This window comes from Neomonachus schauinslandi, chromosome 6, assembly GCF_002201575.2.
Source record: "Neomonachus schauinslandi chromosome 6, ASM220157v2, whole genome shotgun sequence".
Classification (NCBI taxonomy): Eukaryota; Metazoa; Chordata; class Mammalia; order Carnivora; family Phocidae; genus Neomonachus; species Neomonachus schauinslandi.
Genome location: NC_058408.1, coordinates 95,517,115 through 95,542,307, shown reverse-complemented (window position 1 = coordinate 95,542,307; position 25,193 = coordinate 95,517,115). Strand labels below are relative to the sequence as shown.

General features: G+C 36.7%; 1 protein-coding gene across 1 annotated transcript in view; it reads left to right on the top strand.

Annotated features, from left to right (window-relative positions):
- The window catches only part of CTNNA3 (catenin alpha 3), a 1,723,003-nt gene that overhangs the window by 1,355,911 nt on the left and 341,899 nt on the right, over positions 1-25,193 (top strand). The window contains exon 13 of the mRNA XM_021700133.1: positions 16,165-16,316. Within this exon, the coding sequence (XP_021555808.1) occupies positions 16,165-16,316 (152 nt within the window). The remainder of the gene's footprint in view (positions 1-16,164; positions 16,317-25,193) is intronic.

The following is a 25,193-nucleotide window of genomic DNA, read 5'->3' as shown; positions in this document are numbered from 1 at the left end:
TGATCAATGATTGTATAACATCATGGTATATTATGTGTAAAGCTTACTTTCTTGAAACTTAGGTAGATTACAGATTCAAGGCAGGTTTGCCAATTTGTTGTTCCTCCTAAATTACCATTAACTGGCTACTTAATTATACTCACTTTGTATTTTCTTGAAAGCATTAAAAAAAATCACTTCTAGTCTGATCCAAGCAACCATATGTCCTTAGTATGAGTAAAGCATACCCACAGCTGATGTTTAAGCTAATGAAATGAGAAATGTATTACATATCAGCTTTGAATAGTTCATTTATGCTGTTAGAGTGAAAAAGTAGTAGTTTCCATCTGTACTTCAGAAATTAAACATTTGCTTCTGAAAGATTTTATTTTAATTGGAACTAATATTAGTTTATTAGCAAAAGGCCTCTAGAGGAGTTAAAATGTAATCACGTAGCAATAATGAAAAGGCTATGTTGTATTTTTCTTGAAATACCCTAAATCTTTCTCACATTATCTCGCATGGTAGTGAAAACTAGACATTTACATGATTTTATGTTTGTCTTTTTTAGCCAAGATCTACACAGGAAGATGATGGTAGTAGTTTCACAGTTGTAGAGATAGTAGTAACAGATTGAAGGTTTTGATAGGGAGTATTCAAGTATTATTGTGGCACATTTGTTTGATAGATGGGAAAAACTCTCTTTAGTGGGTGTTTAGACAGGATGAATTTGAGGTGTTATGAAAGATTCAGATAGAATTTTTCAGTGGGCAGTTGGATACAGAGTTCTAGAATTCAGGAAAAAGATCTAGATTAGAGATGTACTTTGGGATTCACATCCATATAAATGGGAACTGTGGTTTGGAACTTTTTTCCTAGGCAAGGTGGTGTGAGTTAGCTTTCTCATTGCCTTTGATATCCCATTCACTGAACGTGAGACAGTGGTGTGATGGAATCTTACTATAGAATATTATTTTACAGGGGTGTCTGTGTGGCTCAGTTGGTTAAGCTACTGACTCTTGATTTCAGCTAAGGTTGTGTCTCAGAGTCATGAGATCGAGCCCACTCACAGTCTGCTGAAGTTTCTCTCCCCTTCTCCCTTCACCCCTGCCCCCCCACCCCACTCTATCTCTCTCTAAAACATAAATCTTTAAAAAGAAAGAATATTATTATCCAAAAGAAGTTTCCATGATGATAGAAATGTTCTACATCTCCACTCTCAAAGCAGTAGTCACATGGGTCAGAGGCTTCTTCAATATAATATAGTATAGTAGTTTAGAGTGTAGATTCTACATACTGGAAGTATGAGTTCGAATCTCCATCCTGCTATATATTAGCAGAATTACCCAGGACAAGATTCCTGACTTTTCTTTGTCTTCACCATTCAACTAAATTTTAAACTCAGGCTAATAAAGGGGTTGTTTTAGGATTTAAATCACAGCTGACATTTAGAAAAGTGCCTTGAATCTAGTGAAGAGTTAGTGAATGTTACTATTATTAACCTTAAAAGTAAACTTAGAGAAATCTTGAAATCTTGAAATCTTAAAAAAAAAGAAGGCAATCTATGGATTGACCTTATTGATAGATTCATCCTTAGACTCATTCAATGTTGTGTTATTTTAGAAACATTTTGCATGTAAGATTGCCTATTTCTTTATATTTTTTGTGTTTTTTAAAAATTTTTTCCAGCTTTAGAGAGATAATTGACAAATAAAAATTATATATACTTAAGATATACAACACAATGTTTTGATATACATTGTGAAGAGATTACCAAAATCAAGATAAATAACATGTTCATCACCTCACATGGTTACCTTTTTCTTTTCTTTTTAGTAGTGAGAACACATAAGATCTACTCTCAGCAAATTTCAACTACTCTACAATGTAGTAGTATTAACTATAGTTATTATACTGTACCCTGGAACTCCAGAACTTATTCATCCTGCGTAACTGAAATTTGTATCCTCTGGCCAACATTTCCTCATTTTCCTTACCTCCTGGTAAGGAGGTAACCACCACTCTATTCTTCGCTTCTATGACAACTTAAATTCTACATATGAGTGTGATCATGCTGTATTTATATGCATGCTATTTTCTATAGTGGCTGTCTCAATTGGCATTTTTCTAACAATGTAAAAGAGTTTCCTTTTTTCTTCATCCTCACCAACACTTGTTATCTTCTGTCTTTTTGATACTAACCACTGTAACAAGTATGAGGTATAGATTTGTATTTTCCTGATATTTAATGATGTTGATCATCTTTTCATATACCTATTGGCTATCTGTATGTTTTCCCTGGAAAAATGTTATTCAACTCCTCTGTTCATTTTTTTAAATTGGGTTATTATTATTATTTTTTCAATTGGGTTGTATAAATTTTTTATATATTTTGGATATTAACCCTTTATCAGATGTATGGTTTGCGAATATTTTCTCCCATTCCATAGGTTCTCTCCACCTTGCTGATTGTTTCCTTTTTATGTATTTTTTTTTTTTTAGTTTAATTCAATCCCACTTGTCTACTTCACTTTTGTTACCCATGTTTTAGTGTCATATCCAAAAAACCATTGCCAAGACCAGTGTCAGGGAGTTGTTTCCCTGTTTTCTTCTAGTGATTTTATGGTTTCAAATCTTATAAGTTTTTAATTCATGTTGATTTTTGTATATGGTGTGAGATAAGGGTCTAATTCCATCTTTTTGCTTTTGGACATCCAGTTATCCCAGCACCATTTATTGAAGAGTACCCATGCCTCATTGTATGTTTTTGGCACCTTTGTCAAAAATCAGTTAACTGGAGATGCATAGATTTCTGGCTCTCTGTACCATTCCATTGGTCTATATGTTTGTTTTTATGCCAGTATCCTGTTTTATTATTATTATTATTATTACTACTGAGGTAAATTTGGTATATATTAATTTCAGGTATACAACATAATATTTAATATTTGTATACACTAAAAAGTGTAGTTACCATTCATCATCATACAGTTGACCGTCACCCTTTGCACCCACCTTCCCCTCTGAAAACCACCAATTTGTTCTCTGTATCTATGAGTTTTGTTTTGCTTTGTTCATTCATGTGTTTTGTTTTTGTAGATTCCACATATAAGTGAAATCATAAAGTATTTGTCTTTCTCTGACTCATTTCACTTAGCATAATACTCTCCAGGCCCATCTATGTTGTTGGGAATGACAAAATTTCATTCTTTTTTATGTCTGAGTAATATTCCATTGTATATATACACCACATTTTCTTTATCCATCATCTATCAGTGGACAATTAAGTTGCTTTCATATCTTAGCTATTGTATATAATACTGCAATGAACATAGGGTGCATATATCTTTTCAAATTAGTGTTCTCATTTTCTTTGGATAAATATTCTGCCCATTTTTAAATAACATTTTTTTTTTTTTTGGTTTTGAGTTGTATGAGTTTTTCATATAGTTTGGATATTAACCCCTTACCAGGAATATCATTTGCAAATATTTTCTCTAATTTAATAGGTTGTCTTTCCATTTTATTGATTTCCTTTGCTGTGCAGAAGCTTTGTAGTTTTACGTAGTCCTACTTGTTTATTTTTTTCTTTTGTTGGCTTTGCTTTTGGAGTCAGATTCAAAAATTCAAAGCCAGGACTACTACAAGGAGGTTACTCTCTATGTTTTCTTTTTTCTTTTTTGGTAAATATTAAATATTTAATATGTAAATATTAGACAACACACAACTGCCAGACACTGGGCCAAATAAGAAAGCAAATGGCAAATCAAAATATTACTCAAAACAAAAGAAAAGAAAACACAAAATTCTAAAACCCATGGGATGCAGCAAAAGTGGATATTAGAGTGAAATTTATGCCATAAATGTTTAAGAAAAAAAAGTTCAAATAAACAACATTATACCACAAGGAACTAGAAAAAGAAGAAACTTGGCTGAAATTTATTAGAGGAAGGAAATAACAAGGAAAAGTCAGAAACAAATAAAATAGAGACCAGGATAAAGAATAACATAACATTGGGCGCCTGGGTGGCTCAGTTGGTTAAGCGACTGCCTTCAGCTCAGGTCATGATCCTGGAGTCCTGGGATCGAGTCCCGCATCGGGCTTCCTGCTCAGCAGGGAGTCTGCTTCTCTCTCTGACCCTCCTCCCTCTCCTGCTGTCTGTCTCTCATTCCCTCTCTCAAATAAATAAATAAAATCTTTAAAAAAAAAAAAGAATAACATAACATTAAGAGTAATGACCAGTTTTGAGGGGCAGAGCAAGATGGCAGAGGAGTAGGAGACCTGGATTTCATCTGGTCCCAGGAATTGAGCTGGATAGGAATCAAACCATTCTGAACACCTACGAACTCAACAGGAGATCAAAGAAAAGAATAGTAACAACTCTCTGAACTGGAAAGTGACCACTTTCTGGAAGGTAGGATGTGTGGAGAAGTGAATCCGAGGCAATATTCGGGAGGATAGATGGTGGGGGAGGGGGCCTCCGTCGGCCACTTCTGGCAAGTGATAGAGCCGTGGAGCACAAAATTGAAACTTTTAGAAGTTGGATCCACTGAGGGACATTGCTCCCGTAGCTAAGCAGGTGGTGAAACCCTCACTGGGACAGTGTGGTCTCAGGACCCTCGGGATCACAGAAAGACGGGGGCTGCCTGAGTGCAGCAGAGCTCCCAGGTATGGGAGCGGGGAAGCCGGCTGCAGAGACGGAGCTGAGGCGCGGGCTCTCACCTCAGGGTTGCCCTAAACCGTGATCCGTGGCACAGTCGGGCCACTGCTCCTCCAGCAGGGACCCAACAAGTGGCAGATCGGGGAGACTCCCCTTCCTCCCCTGGGAGGAGCGGCACGGGAGTGCACCACAGGGATCTGCTGGGTTTGGAGACTCTGCACTGAATCGGGTGCCAGAGATAGAAACGCTCGGTCACAGGCAGGGTGAGCAGGAAGTGTGGCCGGAGACCGGGGAGACGGGAGTAATTGACTGCTTTTCTCTGGGGGCTCACTGAGGAGCGGGGCACCAAGTTCTCAGCTCCTCCAGGCAGAGATTGTGAGGCCACCATTTTCACTCTCATCCTCCAAAGCTGTACCGAAAGCTTGCAGGTCACAAAAACACCTGAGAGCAAACCCGAGCAGATTACTTATCCCAGACCAGGCAAGGGCAGGGCAATTCTGCCTCCAGCAAAGATATTTGGGAACCACGGCAACAGACCACTCCTCCAGAAGATCAGCAAGAAACAGCCAGCCAAGGTCAAGTTTACTGATCAATGAGAATGGCGGAACTCCAGCGCTAGGGGAATACTGCACATAGAATCCATGGCTTTTTTACCGTAATTCTTTAGTCTTTCAAAGTTAATTTTTTTTAATTGTCTTTTTTTTTTTGGTATTTTTCTTTTTCCCTTTTTCAACCAACATCTTATCAATCCCTTTTTTAAAAAAACATTTATATTTTTCATTTTTAGAGTCATATTCTATCCCTTCATAGTAGTTACCCTTATTTTTGGCATAAATATATAAGATGTTCTCTCTTTAAAATTTTGAGATACAGTTTCTTCTAACAGATCAAAATATACCCTAAATCTCTAATGTATGGCTTTGTTCTAGTCTCCTGCCTGATCACATTCTCTCCCTTTTTTCTCTCTCTTTTTTTTAAATCCTCTTCTTTCTTTTTTCAAACAACTTCTTATCAGTTCCTTTTATAAAATCTTTTTTAATTTTCATCTTTACAGTCATATTCCAACCCTTCATCATATTAACCCTTATTTTTGTACATATATAAGTTTTTCTTTCTTTAAAATTTTGGGAGGCACTTCCTTCTAAACAGACCAAAATACACCCAAAATCTAGTGTGTGGCACTGATCTATGCACCAGCCTGATCATATTTGATCATATTCTGTTTTGTTTTGATTTGTTTTTGTTTGTTTTTATGTTTTTCTTTTTCTTTTTTCTTTCTTTCCCTTTCTTTTCCCCCAGCATCAAGTCTTTTCTGCTTTCTTCAGAGTATATTTTCTGGGGATGTTTTTACCCTGTTAGCATTGTGTTCTCTTATTCATCTATTCTCCTCCGGACAAAATGACAGGACAGAAAAAATCACCCCAACAAAGAGAACAAGAGGCAGTACCGACAGCCAGGGACATAATCAATATGGACATTAGTACGATTTCAGAACTAGAGTTCAGAATGATGATTTTAAGGATACTAGCTGGGCTTGAAAAAACCATGGAAGTTATTAGAGAAACCCTTTCTGGAGAAATAAAAGAACTAAAATCTAACCAAGTTGAAATCAAAAAGGCTATTAATGAGGTACAATCAAAAATGGGGTCACTAACTGCTAGGATAAATGAGGCAGAAGAGAGAATTAGTGATATAGAAGACCAAATGATGGAAAATAAAGAAGCTAAGAAAAAGAGAGATAAACAACTACTGGATCACGAGGGCAGAATTCGAGAGGTAAGTGATACCATAAGACAAAACAACATTAAAATAATTGGGATCCCGGAAGAAGAAGAAAGAGAGAGAGGGGCAGAAGGTATATTGGAGCAAATTATAGCACAGAACTTCCCTAATTTGGGGAATGAAACAGGCATAAAAATCCAGGAGGCACAGAGAACCCCTCTCAAAATCAATAAAAATAGGTCAACACCCTGACATCTAATAGTAAAACTTATGAGTCTCAGAGACAAAGAGAAAAATCCTGAAAGCAGCTCGGAAAAGAGATCTGTAACCTACAATGGTAGAAACATTAGATTGGCAACAGACCTATCCACAGAGACCTGGCAGGCCAGAAAGGATTGGAAGGATCTATTCAGAGCACTAAATGAGAAAAATATGCAGCCAAGAATAGTATATCCAGCTATGTTGTCATTGAAAATAGAAGGAGAGATAAAAAGTTTCCAGGACAAACAAAAACTAAAGGAATTTGCAAACATGAAACCAGCCCTACAAGAAATATTGAAAGGGTCCTCTAAGCAAAGAGAGAGCCTAAAAGCAACATAGACCAGAAAGGAACACAGACAATATACAGTAACAGTCACCTTACAGGCAATACAATGGCACTAAATTCATATCTTTCAATAGTTACCCTGAATGTAAATGGGCTAAATGCCCCAATCAAAAGACACAGGCTATCAGATTGGATTAAAAAACAAGACCCATCGATATGCTGTCTGCAAGAGACTCATTTTAGACCCAAAGACACCCCCAGATTGAAAGTGAGGGGGTGGAAAACCATTTACCATGCTAATGGACACCAAAAGAAAGCTGGGGTGGCAATCCTTATATCAGACAAATTAGATTTTAAACCAAAGACTGTAATAAGAGATGAGGAAGGAAACTATATCCTACTTAAAGGGTCTATACAACAAGAAGATCTAACAATTGTAAATATCTATGCCCCTAACATGGGAGCAGCCAATTATATAGGCCAACTAATAACAAAAGCAAAGAAACACATCGACAATAATACAATAATAGTGGGGGACTTTAACACCCCCCTCACTGAAATGGACGGATCATCTAAGCAAAAGATCAACAAGGAAATAAAGATTTTAAATGACACACTGGACCAAATGGACTTCACAGACATATTCAGAACATTCCATCCCAAAGCAACGGAATATACATTCTTCTCTAGTGCCCATGGAAGATTCTCCAGAATAGATCCCATCCTAGGTCATAAATCAGGTCTCAACCTGTACCAAAAGATTGGGATCATTCCCTGCATATTTTCAAACCACAGTGCTTTGAAACTAGAACTCAATCACAAGAGGAAAGTCGGAAAGAACTCAAATACATGGAGGCTAAAGAGCATCCTACTGAAGAATGAATGGGTGAACCAGGAAATTAAAGAAGAATTAAAAAAATTCATGGAACCAATGAAAATGAAAACACAATTGTTCAAAATCTTTGGGATGCAGCAAAGGTGGTCCCAAGAGGAAAGTATATAGCAATACACCCTTTGTCAAGAAAAAATAAACGTCTCAAGTACACAACCTAACCCTCCACCTAAAGGAGCTGGAGAAAGAACAGCAAATAAAGCCTAAACCCAGCAGGAGAAGAGAAATAGTAAAGATCAGAGCATAAATCAATGAAATAGAAACCAAAAGAACAGTACAACAGATCAATGAAACTAGGAGCTGGTTCTTTGAAAGAATTAAGATTGATAACCCCCTGGCCAGACTTATCAAAAAGAAAAGAGAAATGACCCAAATCAACAAAATCATGAATGAAAGAGGAGAGATCACAACCAACACCAAAGAAATACAAACAATTATAAGAACATATTATGAGCAACTCTATGCCAGCAAATTAGATAATCTGGAAAATGGATGCATTCCTAGAGATGTATCAACTACCAAAACTGAACCAGGAAGAAATAGAAAACCTGAACAGACCTATAACCACTAAGGAAATTGAAGCAGTCATCAAAAATCTCCCAAAAAACAATAGCCCAGGGCCAGGTGGCTTCCCAGGGAAATTGTACCAAACATTTAAAGAAGAATTAATACCCATTCTTCTGAAACTGTTCCAAAAAATAGAAATGGAAGGAAAACTTCCAAACTCATTTTAGGAGGCCAGCATTACCTTGATCCCAAAACCAGACAAAGACCCCATCAAAAAGGAGAATTACAGACCAATATCCTTGATGAACATGGATGCAAAAATTCTCACCAAAATACTAGCCAATAGGATCCAACAGTACATTAAAAGGATTATTCACCATGACCAAGTGGGATTTATCCCTGGGCTGCAAGGTTGGTTCAACATCTGCAAATCAATCAATGTGATACAATACATTAATAAAAGAAAGAACAAGAACCATATGATCCTCTTAATAGATGCAGAAAAGGCATTTGACAGAGTACATCATCCTTCTTGATCAAAACTCTTCAGAGTATAAGGATAGAGGGTCCATACCTCAATATCATAAAAGCCATCTATGAAAAACCCACATTATCATTCTCAATGGGGAAATACTGAGAGCTTTCCCCCTAAGGTCAGGAACATGGCAGGGATGTCCGCTATCACCACTGCTATTCAACATAGTATTAGAGGTCCTAGCCACAGCAATCAGACAACAAAAAGAAATCAAAGGCATCCAAATTGGCAAGGAGGAAGTCAAACTCTTACTCTTTGCGGATGATATGATACTTTATGTGGAAAACCCCAAAGACTCCACCCCAAAACTGCTAGAACTCATCCAGGAATTTAGTAAAGTGGCAGGATATAAAATCAATGCACAGAAATCAGTGGCATTCCTATACACCAACAACAAGACAGAAGAAAGAGAAATTAAGGAGTTGATCCCATTTATAGTTGCACCCAAAACCATAAGATACCTAGGAATAAATCTAACCAAAGAGGCAAAGAATCTGTACTCAGAAAGCTATAAAATACTCATGAAAGAAATTGAGGAAGACACAAAGAAATGGAAAAAGGTTTCATGCTCATGGATTGGAAGAACAAATATTGTGAAGATGTCAATGCTACCTAGAGCAATCTACACATTCATTGCAATCTCCATCAAAATACCATCTGCTTTTTTCAAAGAAATGGAACAAATAATCCTAAAATTTGTATGGAACCAGAAAAGACCCCAAATAGCCAGAGGAATGTTGAATAAGAATAGCAAATTGGCGGCATCACAATTCTGGACTTCCAGCTCTATTACAAAGCTGTCATTATCAAGACAGTATGGTACAGTCAGAAAAACAGACACCTAGATCAGTGTAACAGAATAGAGAGCCCAGAAATGGACCCTCAACTCTACGGTCAACTAATCTTCGACAAAGCAGGAAAGAATGTCCAGTGGAAAAACGACAGTCTCTTCAACAAATGGTGTTGGGAAAATTGGACAGCCACATGCAGAAGAACGAAACTGGACCATTTCCTTACACCACACACAAAAATAGACTCCAAATGGTTGAAAGACTTCAGTGTGAGACAGGAGTCCATGAACATCCTAAAGGAGAACACAGATGGCAACCTCTTCGACCTCAGCACAGCAACTTCTTCCTAGAAACATCACCAAAGACAAGTGAAGCAAGGGCAAAAATGAACTTTTGGGACCTCATCAAGATATAAAGCTTTTGCACAGCAAAAGAAACAGTCAACAAAACCAAAAACAACCAACAGAGTGGGAGAAGATATTTGCAAATGACATATCAGATAAAGGGCTAGTATCCAAAATCTATAAAGAACTTCTTAAACTCAACACCCAAAGAACAAATGATCCAATCAAGAAATGGGCAGAAGACATGAACTGTCATTTTTCCAAAGAAGACATCCAAATGGCCATGAGACACATGAAAAAGTGCTCAGCATCACTCAGCATCAGGGAAATCCAAATCAAAACCTCAATGATATATCACCTCAACCAGTCAGAATGGCTAAAATTAGCAAGTCAGGAAACGACAGATGTTGGCGAGGTTGCAGAGAAAGCGGAACCGTCCTACACTGTTGGTGGGAATGCAATCGCATGAAGCCACTCTGGAAAACAGTATGGAGGTTCTTCAAAAAGTTGAAAATAGACTCACCCTATGATCCAGCAATTGCACTACTGGGTATTTACCCCAAAGATACAAATTTAGTGATTCGAAGGGGTACGTGCACCCCAATGTTTATAGCAGCAACATCCACAAAAGCCACACTGTGGAAAGAGCCAAGAAGTGCATTGACAGATGAATGGATAAAGAAGAAGTTTACATATATATATGTGTGTGTGTACACACACACACACACACACACACACACACACACAATGGAATATTATGCAGCCATCAAAAAGAATGAAATTTTGCCATTTGCAATGACGTGGTTGGAACTGGAGGGTCTTATGCTGAGCGAAATAAGTCAATCAGAGAAAGACATGTATCATATCATCTCACTGATATGAGGAATTCTTAATCTCAGGAAACAAACTGAGGGTTGCTGGAGTGGTGGGCGGTGGGAGGGATGGGGCGGCTGGGTGATAGACATTGGGTAGGGTATGTGCTATGGTGAGCGCTGTGAAGTGTGCAAGACTGTTGAATCACAGATCTGTATCTCTGAAACAAATAATACATTATATGTTGAAAAAAAAAAGCAGAAGGGGAAGAATGAAGGGGGCGAAATCGGAGGGGGAGATGAACTATGAGAGTCGATGGACTGTGAAAAACAAACTGAGAGTTCTAGAGGGGAGGGGGGTGGGAGGATGGGTTAGCCTGGTGATGGGTATTAAAGAGGGCACGTTCTGCATGGAGCACTGGGTGTTATATGCAAATAATGAATCATGGAACACTACATCAAAAACTAATGGTGTAATGTATGGTGATTAACATAACATAATAAAAAAAAAGAGTAATGACTAGTTTTTCCAAAAATATAAACAAAATTGTCAATTCTTTAACTATATTAACTAAGGAAAAAAAAAAGAGGGAAGACTCAAAAAACAAAATGAGAGATGTAAGAGAAAACAATACAATAGATAACCACAGAAATACATAGTGTGATAACAATTACTATAAATAATTATATACTAACAAATCAGATAACTTAGAAAACAAAAACAAGAACAGATAATTCCTAAAAATGTACATTACTAAGATTGAATCCTCAATCCTGAATCCAAGAAATAGGAAATCTTCTTAGACCAAAAACAAGTATAAAAGTTGAATTAAGAATCAGAAATCTCCCAGCACAGAAAAGCCCCAAAACCACATGATTTCATTGGTGAATTCTACCAAACATATGAATAATTAATGACCGTCTTTATCAAAATCTTATAATAGTGGAATATAGGGAACACATTCAACGTCATTCCATGAGGTCATGTTACCTGGTTACCAAAGCAGTATAAAAACAATACAAGAATAAAAAGTTCTAGTTGTTCCGATATAAGTATTGCTACTCTGATTTTTTTTTTGACATCCATTTGCATGCTAAATGTTCCTCCACCCCCTCACTTTCAATCTGCAGGTTTCTTTAGATCTAAAATGAGTCTCTTATAAGCAGCATATAGAAGAGTCTTATTTTTGTTTTTGTTTTTGTTTAAAGAGGTAGAAATTTATTGAACACATGGCAAGGGGAGTGGCAGGCAGGACTGCAGAGGAGAGGCTATCTTCTGGGTCTTGTTTTTTTTAATCCATTCTGATACCTGATGTCTTTTGATTGGAGCATTTTGTCCATTTACATACAAAGTAATTATTGATAGATATGTGCTTATCCCATATATCTACTTATTTTGTCATATTTTCTGGAGATTTTCTCTGTTCCTTTCTCGTCTTTGTCACTTTTGGTCTCTTCTTTGCACTCAAAGAGTCCCTTTAATATTTCTTGCAGGGCTGGTTTGGTGGTCGCAAACTCCTTCAGTTTTTGTTTGTCTGGGAAACTCTTGATCTCTCCTTCTATTCTGAACTATAGCCTTGCTGGATAGAGTATTCTTGGCTGCAGATTTTTCCCATTCAGCATTTTGAATATATCATGCCACTCTCTTCGGGCTTGCCAAGTTTCTGTTGAGAAATCTCCAGCTAGCCTTGTGGGTCTTTCCTTGTAAATTAAGGACTTCTTTTGTCTTGATACTTTTAAGATTTTTTTTTCTTTATCACTGTATTTTCAAATTTAAATCACAATATGTCTTGGTATTAGTCTGCTTTTGTTGATTTTGATGGGAGTTCTCTATGCCTCCTGGATTTGGATGTCTCTTTCCTTCCCCAGATTAGGAAGCTATAATTTCAGCTATAATTTCCTCAAATAAACCTTCTGCCCCCTTTACTTTCTCTTCTTGTGGGACTTCTATAATGTGAATGCTATTATGTTTGATAGAGTCACTGATTTCCCTAAGTCTATTCTCATGTTGCATAATTCTTCTTTCCCTCTTTTGTTCAGCTTCATTATTTTTCATGATTTTGTTTTCTATGTCACTAATTCATTCCTCTGCTTTCTCCAGCCTGCTGTTCATTGCATCAAGCCTTTTTCCAATCGTGTTTATTGCATTCTTCTTCTCTGATTGATTCTTTTTTTTAACTTTTTTATCTCTGTTGTACGAGTCTCACTGATATCTTCTATTCTTTTCTCAAGCCCAGTGAATATCCTTAAGACTGTTGCTTTCAATTCTCCATCAGGCATGTTATTTGTATCTGTTTCACTTAGATCTCTGGCCTTATCATGTTTTTTCATTTGGGATACGTTCCTCCATCTTGGCATTTTGTCTAAGTCTCTGCCCTCTTCTGTGTGTTAGAAAAGCCAGTCATGTCTCCTACCAGTAATGGCCTTCTGAAGAAGTGCTCCTGTAGTGCCCAGGGCCTGGAGTTTCAGGGAGTGTCTTGGTGTGTGCTGGGTGAGCTCTGCTGTTGTATTTTGTTTACTCTATGCTCCAGGCCTGTCATCTGCAGAGGCTCTCCTTGCCTACTGTGGGCAATGTTTTGTTTCTGGCCTAAATGTAGTGAGTTTTAACTAGGTGTGCTCTGGTCTGCTTGTGAGATGAGACTTGACACCAACTCCATCAGAACTGAGACCCTGCAGAATTCTCTGGTTGGGACACATGGTATGGGCAGGGATTTGTGCTCGTCTTCTGAGAGAGGGGCCCACCACCCTGGGACTGAGGTAAGCTTGACAGAGAAGAGCAGTCCCACCAGAGGACAGGGGAGTGGGGCTTGGTATAAGTAAGTTAGGCAGCCAGTGCTGCTCTGCCTCCTGCTGGTAGCTCTGTGTTTATGCTGAGAGATGGGGGAGGGAAATGGGCCTAGCCAGCTATCCTGTTCCCAGAGAGGCATCTCTGTGAATGCTCCCACTCCCAGACACTCTGAGTGAATAACCTCCCCACTCTGTGCTCCAAGCGTTCTTCAAATCACTGTTTCCTCACTGTCTGCCCTGGGGTTGTTTGCCTGTCTTCTCTCCAGGAGCAGGGCAGTGCTCTCAGGACTCTATCCCAGCCAAGCCTGCTGACCTTTAAAACTCTAGGCTTTAAGACCTGTTGGCTGCAAGAAGTTAAGAAATTCAGCCCTTCTCATTTTCCAAGCCAATGGCTTTGGGAAAACATTCTCCTTGTGTGCTCCCCTCTGTTCCATTCTCTTTCATCCTTCTGCACAGGACCAGGGCTTCCTCCCCTCCACAGCAGCCACAGTCTGTTTTACCCCTGAATCATATCTCCGTAATTCTACCTTCTTCAGTGTGGCCTCTTCTTGCCCTTTAGTTGTGGAATCTGTTCCATCAGTCTTCAGACCAATTTCTGGGTTATTTAGGATGATTTGATAGTTATCTAGTTGTATTTGTGGGACAAGATGAGCCTAGGGTCCTCCTACTCCACCTCCATCTTAGGGAATTCTGATGACTTCTTCTGTTCTGCCTATGTTTTCTTCAGGAGTTTTATGGTTTTCTTACATTCAAGTCTTGAATCCATTTTGAATAAACTTTGTGTATGGTGTAAGAGAGTGGTCTGTTTCCATTCTTTTGCATGTAGCTGTCCAGTTTTCCCAGCACCATTTATTAAAAAAGATTGTCATTTTCCCCTTTTGTATTATTGACTTCTTTGTTGTAAATTAATTGAACATATATGTGTGAGTTTATTTCTGGGCTCTCTATTCTGTTCCATTGATCTATGTGTCTGTTTTTATGCCAATACCATACTGTTTTCATGATTAACTGTGTAGTATAGTTTGAAGTCATGGAGTGTGACACCCTCCGCTTTGTTCTTTTTTCTCAAGATCATTTGGCCTCTTAGGGTCTTTTGTGGTTCCAAATTTTGGAATTCTTTGTTCTAGTTCATGAAAAATGCCACTGAAATTTTGATAGGAATTTCATTGTATTTATAGATTACTTTGGGATGTATGGACATTTTAACAGTATTAATTCTTATAATTCATGAGTTTAGATTATCTTTCCATTTATTTGTGTCATCTTAAATTTCTTTCTTCTGTGCCTTGTAGTTTTCAGCATACAAGTCTTTCATGTCCTTGATTACATTTATTCCTAGGCATTTTATTCTTTGTGGTGTAATTATAAATGGGATTGTTTTCTGAAATTTTCTTTCTGATAATTCATCATTAATATGTAGAAATGCAACAGATTTTTGTGTATTGGTTTTGTATCCTTAATTTTTGTATCCTACAACTTTACAGAATTCATTTATTAGTTTTAACAGTTTTTGGTGGAGACTAGGATTTTCTATGTATGGTATCATGTCATCTGCAAAGAATGACAGTTTTACTTCTTCCTTATCATCTTGGATGCCTTTTTATTTCTTGTTCTTGTCTGGCTAGGATTTTGAATAATATGTTGAGTAAAAGTGCTGAGAGTGGGCATCCATGTCTTATTATTGATCTTCAGCTTTTCATCATTGAGTATGATGTTTGCTGTGGGGTTTTCATACATGGCCTTTATTATGTTGATGCATGTTCTGTCTATACCCATTTTGTGGAGAGTCTTATGATAAATAAGTGTTGAATTTTATCAAATTCTTTTCGTGTATCAGTGGAGATGATTGTGATTTTTATTAATGTAATTTATCTGCTAGATTTTGATTTTTATATTTCTATTTCATAATCTCAATGTATTGTTTTAAATTTACCCTTTGATTTCTTCATTAATTCATTGGTTGTTCTGTAGCATGTTGTTTAATATCCACATATTTGTGATTTTCCCAGTTTTCCTCCTGTAATTGATTTCTAGTTTCATATCATGGTGTCAAAAAAGATGATTAATATGATTTCATTCTTCTTAATTTTACTGAAATTTGTTTTGTAGCCTATCATGTGATCCATCCTAAAGAATGTTCCATGTGCACACCAGAAGAATGTATATGTTCTGCTATTGGATAGAATGTTCTGTATACATCTATGATAAGGTCCACCTGGTCTAATGTGTTGCTTAAACCTGTTTTTTTTTTTTAATTGATTTTTTGTCTGGATGGCTTATCCATTGATGTAAGTGGGGCCATTAAAGTCCCTTACATTAATGTATTGCTGTCAATGTCTCCCTTTAAGTTTGTTAATTTTTGCTTTATTTATTTAGGTGTTCCTATGATGGTGCATAAATATTTATAAATATTATATCCTCTTGTTGGATTGACTTCCCTCCCCTGTTTTGTTTCTTTACATGAAAAAAATAATTAAAATTCTATTAACCAAATATTTATTTAAAAATATGTCTCATATTTTTATGAAACTCCAGAAATCAGAAAATACAAACACTACAATCTTTTCTTTCTTATTAATTTTAACAGCAATTCCTGAGTTTGTAACACAAGTGAACGTTGCCTTAGAAGCCTTAAGTAAAAACTCTTTGGATGTATTTGATGATGATCAATTTGTGGACATCTCAAAGAAGATCTATGACACAATTCATGATATCAGATGTTCAGTCATGATGATTCGGGTAAGTTTGCTTTGCTTTCCATTGAATTATTGCAATCCTTCTCACCATTTGGAATGCTTGGAATGACTGCAAGAATTATTTTATTTCTATTTCATAATGTCAATGCTGAAATCCACTAGAACTTTAGAAATTCATATGTATCCCTGAAGTCAAATCTACTGTCACAAACAACACTTTCACTTATGTATTTGGTTATAACTTATGCAAATGAGCACATTTAACTGCTGTGTGTGCAGGAATGATAGGATTCCTTGTGTGCAGAATTCACTGAAGTGTCACATAGCATGATCAGGAGCCAAAGGAAAATACATAAAGTAATTTGCTTTCTTTTCTTGAATGGAAAGGAAAGGATCTTTCCCATCACTGTATTGAAATTGGTAGGAAAATGTGTCTAAAACAGGGTGTTTCTATGGTCAAACCTTCTCATAGTGGATTAGAGACTCAGACTGTTCTGTAAGAAATCCCACCTGGAGCTGACATGAACAACAAACACTTGAACTGTCCCAGTCTGGGAAATGTCTATTTGGGGGAATATATGCTGTCTTCATAAGGGTGAAAGTGAGCCATTTATTGTGGGTGTACTGCATACACAGAGACCAGGATTATTTGTTTTCACTCAAATATTAATGTGGGGTGTTTATTCAAATTTTATTTGAAAAACAGTGGAGGCTTTCTGGAAAATGCCCATGTAAAGATATGGGGATATTTTGTCTTAGAATGGGTTCACCTGAAGGCAGATCTGAGGTAAGAATCTGTGTTACCATTAGTCTATTTAGGAGAAAGTAAGAAAGAAAAAGTGAGGCAGGGAGGGGAAGTAAACCAGCAAGATGTAATTATGCATCACTACTGGCAACTAGGGCTCAATCCTGCTGGGAAATCTGGGCAATACTACAGAATACACCTCAGAATTACCTTACCTGAGGTGAACAAAACCCAATATATCTACCTATTCATCCTTGATTAAAGGCTACCCCTCCTCAGAGTGTTACTAAAGCCTCCTGCGTGGGTCAGTCAAGCTCTTGTGGCCAAAAAAAGCAACCCTCAGGCAGAGTGGCAGGTGCTTGCAATAAGAAGATTCAGTAGGAATGGTGAGTGTAATTTGTTAAGTATGAAGACTGTTTAATTTGAAAGCCTCTACATTTAACTGTTAGTGAAACTATAAAGATGGAACTAGAAGTTCTGAGGATATATGGAGTGAGCACCAATAGTATCTGACGGGCTTGAATGTCATAGTTAGGTTACACAGAGCAGTATATAAAAATGGAGTCATTTGGGGATCTTGTAAGGAAAAAAGCCAACAAAAGTTGAAGACACTGGCAGGGCAATGGATGTGTTTGAAAGAAATTCTAAGAGAAAGGCTAAAGGTGTCCAGATATAGGATCTAGCACTTCAGAGCCTGGGAAAACCTGAAAGCAAGCCAATAATACGTAAAAGAGAGAAACTTCCACGTATATATTATTCATATGTGATTGAGTGCTGTGGCACTGTACCAGTACTATGTCTGAGCTGCAAAGTACCTTTTCAAATATTTTCTTCTTCTAAAAAGGATTTTAAACCTTACCCATGGGACTAGTGGACTAGCAGACTGCTCATAATCCAAAACTGAGAAGATAGGTAGAACCAGGAGAGAAACATCGAGTGAAGCACATGAATTTCAGGAAGTAGTTTTTCCAGAGTAAAACGCCTGCATTTCTGGTATCCCTGGGTGGATATGTAAGAAGATTAAACCAGTGAAATAGCATAGGTAAACCAGGGTAGGATATGGATTTTTTTTCTGAAAAATCTATCTATGGATGAAAAAAGTCTTGTAATAGCTCCCATTTGTATGTTTTAGTCTTAAAAAGTTTCCTCCTTATCAAAATAGCTTACTTATAGCAAATCATATTATCTTGCCATTATTTCTATATATCTCTCATATCCAGCAGTCCTCTGTAGGGCAAGAGAATAATTTATTGTAATTATTTAATAGCCTTAGAGGGCAGTAATTTTTCCCTACAGTCATCTCTTTTTCAAGGTACATACTTCAATTTCTTTTAACTTTTCCTCGTAGGAATAATTTAGTATTTTGTGTTCTTTACCAGTCCTATTTAACTTTTCAACAAAATTCTCAAATGAGACTATCAAAAAGCATACTCTAATTAGGGCCTGTCCAAAGTCAAATAAAGTGGAAAACTTGTTCTTATGTTGCCAATAATATAGCCGACTGCTATGAACTTATGTTTTCCCCTCTTAAATACCAAGATTGTTGGATAGACCATTTCTTTTTCTTTTTCTTTTTTACCCTGTTGTTGCCTGTATATTCTTCTCCATTTTGATTTGATATGTTTGCTCTTGGTCATAAATCCTTATCATATTAAACTTTATTATATTTCTAAATGATTCTTCATATAATTTATCAGGTTGCTCTTTTTCATTTTTAATTTTTTTTATTATGTTTAATTAGCCAGCATATAGTACATCACAAGTTTTTGATGTAGTGTTCAATGATTCATTAGTTGCGTATAATACCCAGTGCTCCTCCCAACACATGCCCTCCTTAATACCCATCATCTGGTTATGCCATTTCCCCACCCCCTCCCTTCTGTAACCCTCAGTTTGTTTCCTGGAGTCCAGGGTCTCTCATGGTTTGTCTCCCTCTCTGATTTCTTCCCATTCAGTTTTCCCTCCCTTCCCCTGTGGTCCTCCCCTCTATTCCTTATGTTCCTCATATGAGTGAAACCATATGGTAATTGTCTTTCTCTGCTTGACTTATTTCACTTAGCATAACCCCCTCCAGTTCCATCCACGTCGATGCAAATGGTAGGTATTCATCCTTTCTGATGGCTGAGTAATATTCCATTGTATATATGAACCACATCTTTATCCATTTGTCTGTTGAAGGTCATCTTGGTTCCTTCCACAATTTGGCTATTGTGGACATTGCTGCTATGAACATTGAGGTGCATGTGCCCCTTCTTTTTACTACATCTGTATCTTTGGGGTAAATACCTAGTAGTGCAATAGCTGGGTGGTAGGGTAGCTCTATTTTTAATGTCTTGAGGAACCTCCATACTGTTTTCCAGAGTGGCTGTACCAGCTTGCATTCCCACCAACAGTGTAAGAGGGTTCCGCTTTCTCCACAACCTTGCCAACACTTGTTGTTTCCTGTCCTGTTAATTTTGGCCATTCTAACTGGTGTAAGGTGTTATCCCATTGTGGTTTTGATTTGTATTTCCGTGATGGCTCGTGATTTTGAACATGTTTTCATGTGTTTGTTAGCCATTTGGTTGTGACTGTACCTAAATCAGCATCAATTAGAAACATGAGGTTATAATCTCAGTTCCTTCATCTAGATTACTAAAGAAAATATTGAATTATATTGGCCCTTCATCTGACTGAAATCTCTGCTAGATAGCTCCAGTTAAGGACCTTAGTGTTAAGAGACCTTAGAAGCCGATGTTCCATCCAACTGAGAACATACTGGTAAGTGTATGGTTTGTAAGAATGTTTTCTGAATTTTGAGGTAGAACTATTCTTCCTTCAAACACACTTTAAGGCCTAAATAAATAAATAAAACAGATTAAAAAAAGAGCTCCTGTACTTGAAACCATGAAGGAGAGTCCAGGGGCCCATCATCTCTGTGTCTTCATGCCCGGTTCCTTAGGCAGCCTCTAGGGAAACTTCCACAGAACTTCTACAAGGATTCTTTGGAGGATGATCCATAAACCTGTGTATTTAACTGCTAATTGGATTATATGTTGAAAATAGAAGTCTAATTCAGGTGCAATTAATAAAAATCTATCTTTTTTTTTCCTTTGAGGACTATCCCTTTATTATAGAATATGATAAAATTGATCTGGTGTAATCTTCTCTTTATAAGGTCAAATGTAATGCTGACCAATATCCCAATCCTAGAACTGCAAAACATTTGATGCTTTCTTCAAAGTATCTGAAGAGTGTCAAGATTAAGGCAATATGTTTACAATTATGCAAGTTCAAGGAGGGCTAGGTTATGCTCTTGAGAGTGTTTTTGAATGTTACAGAATCCTGTCCTATGTCTGAATTTTCATGAGTGTTCAGTGCCCTTGAAACAATAAAATACTAACTTCAGATCAGTGCCCCAAATTTTACAAATAGTTTTGTAAAAATATGATTGTATCTGCCTTTAATATTTATTTTGGTGAATAATTATGTTAGCAATTGTTCAGATTATTTTTAAAATTTCTGAGAGAAAATGCTGTGACATTTAATATTACTCTCTCCACTGGATTCAGTTTGTGGACAAATTACAGAATCCCATTCTTAACAACCTCAAAGAGAAGGGAGTATTAAATATTTATTGTTTCTTTGGTGTTTGATATCTACGTATAAATTTTGCAATTATTAAGAGTCTATATAGTAGTTAAGATTAAAGCAAATCACAAACCTCACTAACCTCAGTTTCCTCCTTTGTAAAATAAACTTTGTATTAAACCTACTTCAAAAAGTTATTATGCTGACAAATGAGCTAATAGCAATGAAGTACTCAGTAAATAGTAGTCTTTTATAAGAAGATAGCTACTGTTTCTACTACCTTTATGAATAGTGCTAGTACTACTGAAGCTGCTTATTATTTTCTTTATATTTTGAAGAATGTTACCTATAGAAGTTAAAGAAATGTGACTGCAGGTAAACATGAAACCAAAGCCCAAAAAGTACCTTAAAAGGTGAAGTTCTAAGCAAAGAATTATATTTTTCTCAAGATTTTGTTTTATATACAAGGAAACTTTATCGAGTATCTGAATTATAGATTATTTAATGCAAATTGTGCCTTTAAGCCTATATTACTTTAAGCTAGCGTATAATTCTGTATGTTGTTTTTATTAACTTCTTGAAATGTGCACGAAGGACTTGATGGTTCATCTTTTTGGGAAATGTGCTTAACCAGAAATAGATATTAAAAAGGGCAACATAAATGAATTGTGAGAAACATGGGTGGTCAGCAGTGAAATATCCTCAAAAAGAGGAAAAGATTCAGCAAAAATTCAGCCTTTTAACATGTATTCAGAATGTGGGCTTCATATATTTTTTTTGTGAATTTTCATATGTGACTTATCAAAGCACATTTTCCAAACCAAATGTGAAGATTTTCAGGACTACCACTAACAGATTTTCTGTTAGTTGTCTAACTTTATGTTTCAGGGAATAAGAACATAGTTTGGATATGTTACTTGATGGAAGTTAATTTTTGAAGAACAAAGGAAAATAAAATTAAAAAAAAAACATTTACATGGCCCAGTTTGCATTAACCATTTTTACATGAATCATTTACATGACTTCTAGAATTGAAACACAGTTCAATACAACACAATTTCAGCATATATAGCTAGAAACACATTTTTTCTCTTTTTTTAACATTAATTTTTAGAGAGCGTGCAAGAGCGAAAGTGTGGGGAGCAGGGAGGGGCAGAGGGAGAGACTCCCTGCTGAGAACAGAGCCTGACTTGGGGCTCCATCTCATGACCCATGAGATCATGACCTGGCCGAAACCAAGAGTCAGATGCTTAACTGACTGAGCCACCCAGGCACCCCTACTTTATCTTTTCTTTATGTTATAGTAATAACAATTTGTCCAAAGGTTATTGGATTACAAATGAAATTTCGTAAAATAAGTACTTGCTAAGTGAATTTAACATACAGGGATTTAGGGTGAATATAAGCCTTATTTTCCTTAGGGCACATTTAGATTATACCCCCCTTTACTCTCAGAAGTGTCCAATTTGGGTAATAAAATATCAGATGAACATCAGAGTTTGAAACTAGATGAACATCTAGTTTCTAGGCCCTGATTATACTGCTCGAGGCCCTGTGGTGCATCACCTTTACCCACTGGGTGATGCTCACAGTGTTGAGCCACTAATGATCACATTTCCTTATAAAGCCCATTTTTCCAACCCCAGGGAACACTTTGTCTCCATAGGCCTAACTGCTTTCAAATGTTAGCTTTCTCTTTTCATGCTCTGTGAATCCTTTGTTGACTGTGGAGAATCTATTCAGGCACCATTTCAAATTTATTTAATATACAGAGACGACACCTTTTCATTTTTTCAGTGTTAAGCAGATTTCCTGAATTCATCTTAGTCATCTACTCTTCACTCTCACAGGGGTCTTGCCAGGGAATCCCAGTTAAAACACTCTGTCCTTTTTGGAAGGTATATGACCACTTTATAATAGAACCAGTTTGTAAAGAAGCCAGCTACCAGGGGGCTTTCTAAAATAACTTAATAAAAGGTCTGTAACAAACTAAATTTAGCTTTATATGCAAATTTAAATCAAACATTAGTGGGAAGAATTCTGTAGTGAGGCTCTTCTTGCTCTTTCCTTTAAAACAGAGCTTAAGGTAAGGAAAAACAGAACTCCCTCCTAGCACTGGTCAGCAAGAGATGAACTTTTATGAGCTCAGCATGCTTAATGGCCTTCATGTATATACCATCTGAGGAGACTTTTAAGTAAGGGAACAGAAGTGACTGGAGTGAGAAAGAGTGTTCATTGAGAAACATGCTGGTTAAGCTACGAAGTAGCTCTAGCCAGCAATCTCTGTTGCTCATGCTGAGAGAAAGATGTTCAGCTTGAAGTCATTCTGGGAAGTCTACTTTCACCAAAGGGTCAAAGCCACAAGACTAGCAAGAGAGCCCATGGTTGAGAAGGACTCTGAGGCAGACTAATCCTACACTCAGAGCACTCTATGCAAGTGCTGCTTGGAGCCTTTGACTCAAGATAGCTGAACATAAGGAGTCAAGCATCCCTCTTTGAAAACACCTTCTCGGGAAATGGCTAGCCCTGTGAATAGAAGAATAACATGGGGAAGATGTTTAGTTGTCAAATCATAAGGAATTTTTCTGTTGTTTATTTTTGATATGCTTATTACTAAATGATTTTTATTAATTATAAATAAATTTGAATTAGTAATTGAGTAAATTTATATTAGATATTAACTCTAATAATGTTTTTATTATTTTATATTTTATTTTTATCCTAAAAACTCTTACAGTGTGCTGATTGTTTACCTCAAATAAGATGTTTGGCTATTTACCTACATTTCCTACAAGTAACTTTTGGAGAGTTCAGTCTTCTAGAGAAATGAATCCGAAAAATACCATTTATAAAATGATGACTTAGAAAATATACCTTGGCATACCTAATAGAAAGAGAGATATTGAGAATTTTATATTTCCAGTATCCAGTATATATTCAGTATATTTTCAGTAAATGATGTAGTTTCAAGGAGAGAAATATTCTGGAGACTGATAGCAAAAGGTCCATAAATGATGTAAAGCACTGATGGTCACATGCTGATAAGGGGAAGTAACAGGTTGAAATCCGGGGTCTTAGGACACCTAGTTCAGAACATTTCCCTTTATCTCAGGAGAAGGAAATAGCCCAGTGTTTTTACCCAATAGGAGCCCTTCTACTTCATTGACTTCCCTTTGTTGATGGGCAAGTTATAAACACATAAATCCCCCAAATTACTTTTTGGGCAGTTTGTTGAAGAATATCTACCCTATAATGTTCCTCTCTGCTTCCTCAGATTCAGACATATAGCCCTTCTGTCTGTTCCTTGTATTTGCCAGACGTGCCTACACTTCTGGCATCTTTCCACTTAACTGTCCTTTTTAACCATATGCTTTCTCCAAAAATTTGCACAGCAGACTTGTTCAGGTCTGTTCCATCATTACTTTTATATCATCCTGTACAGATCTTATATAGATCCATATATAGAGATAGCATCTTTCACTTCAGCCAAGTTATTGTTTACATAGTGTTTATCATGACAAATGACATATACTTTTTGTTTATCTATTGTCTGTCTCCTCATACAAGAATGTAGGCTCTATAAAAGAAGTGCTTTTTAGACCTTTAAAATGAAATCACACTTTAGTCTTTTTTACAATTAACTACTGTGATTGATTTAGTTGTCAAATTTGTCACTTGTTTGAACCATAATCACTGGACCTCAAGGAATTACTGGCAAGAAAAAAATTACTTTGTTACATTTTATATTACAAAAAGTGACAGACACTAAGAAACTACCTTGATAAATACTTTCACAAAGAATTAAAATTTGCTTGATATTTGGTTTGAGATAGTTTTGAAAGTACCAAGGATTCTACTATGTATTGTGCTTTGTGGCCACAAATGGATATACATATCTGTATCAATGATATTCCTCTCAGTAGAAACTTCTATAAAACTGAATATATAGTTGTTTTAAAAGTCCTTCATGTGGGGCACCTGGGTGGCTCAGTCAATTAAGTGTCTGCCTTTTGCTCAGGTCATGATCTCTTAGTCCTGGAATCGAGTCCTGCATCGGGCTCCCTGCTCAGTGGGGAGCCTGCTTCTCCCTCTCCTGCTCCCCCTGCTTATGCTCTCTCTCTCAAATAAAAAATAAAGTCTTTAAAAAGTAAATAAAAAATAAAAGTCCTTCATGTTACCTTGTTCAGGTGACAAGATTCCTTTTTAAAGATGATGACAGTTGTTGAATAGACCCATGAGACTTCTTGATTATATGCATTAGCTGTTGGATTGTAGAAGAAAGATCATTGAGGATGGAGTTTGTGGAGCTTACTGAAGTGTATTTTATGCACATCATCCTCCATTATCAGACCCTTGGTGTTGGAGGTTCTGAAAAGTCACAAAGTTATCCACAAATTTAGTAATTTAAAGTATGTTTTATATTGTCTTATATTGCACTGTTTGGAAAAGAAATCAGAAATTTAATTAAAGTCATAAAATATAGGAAGATTCTATAACAAAAATTATTTCCAACCTTTAAAAATGGCTATAAAATACATTGTAATGAGACGCTTGAGGAGGAGGAGCAAGATGGCGGAGGAGTAGGAGACCTGGATTTCGTCTCCT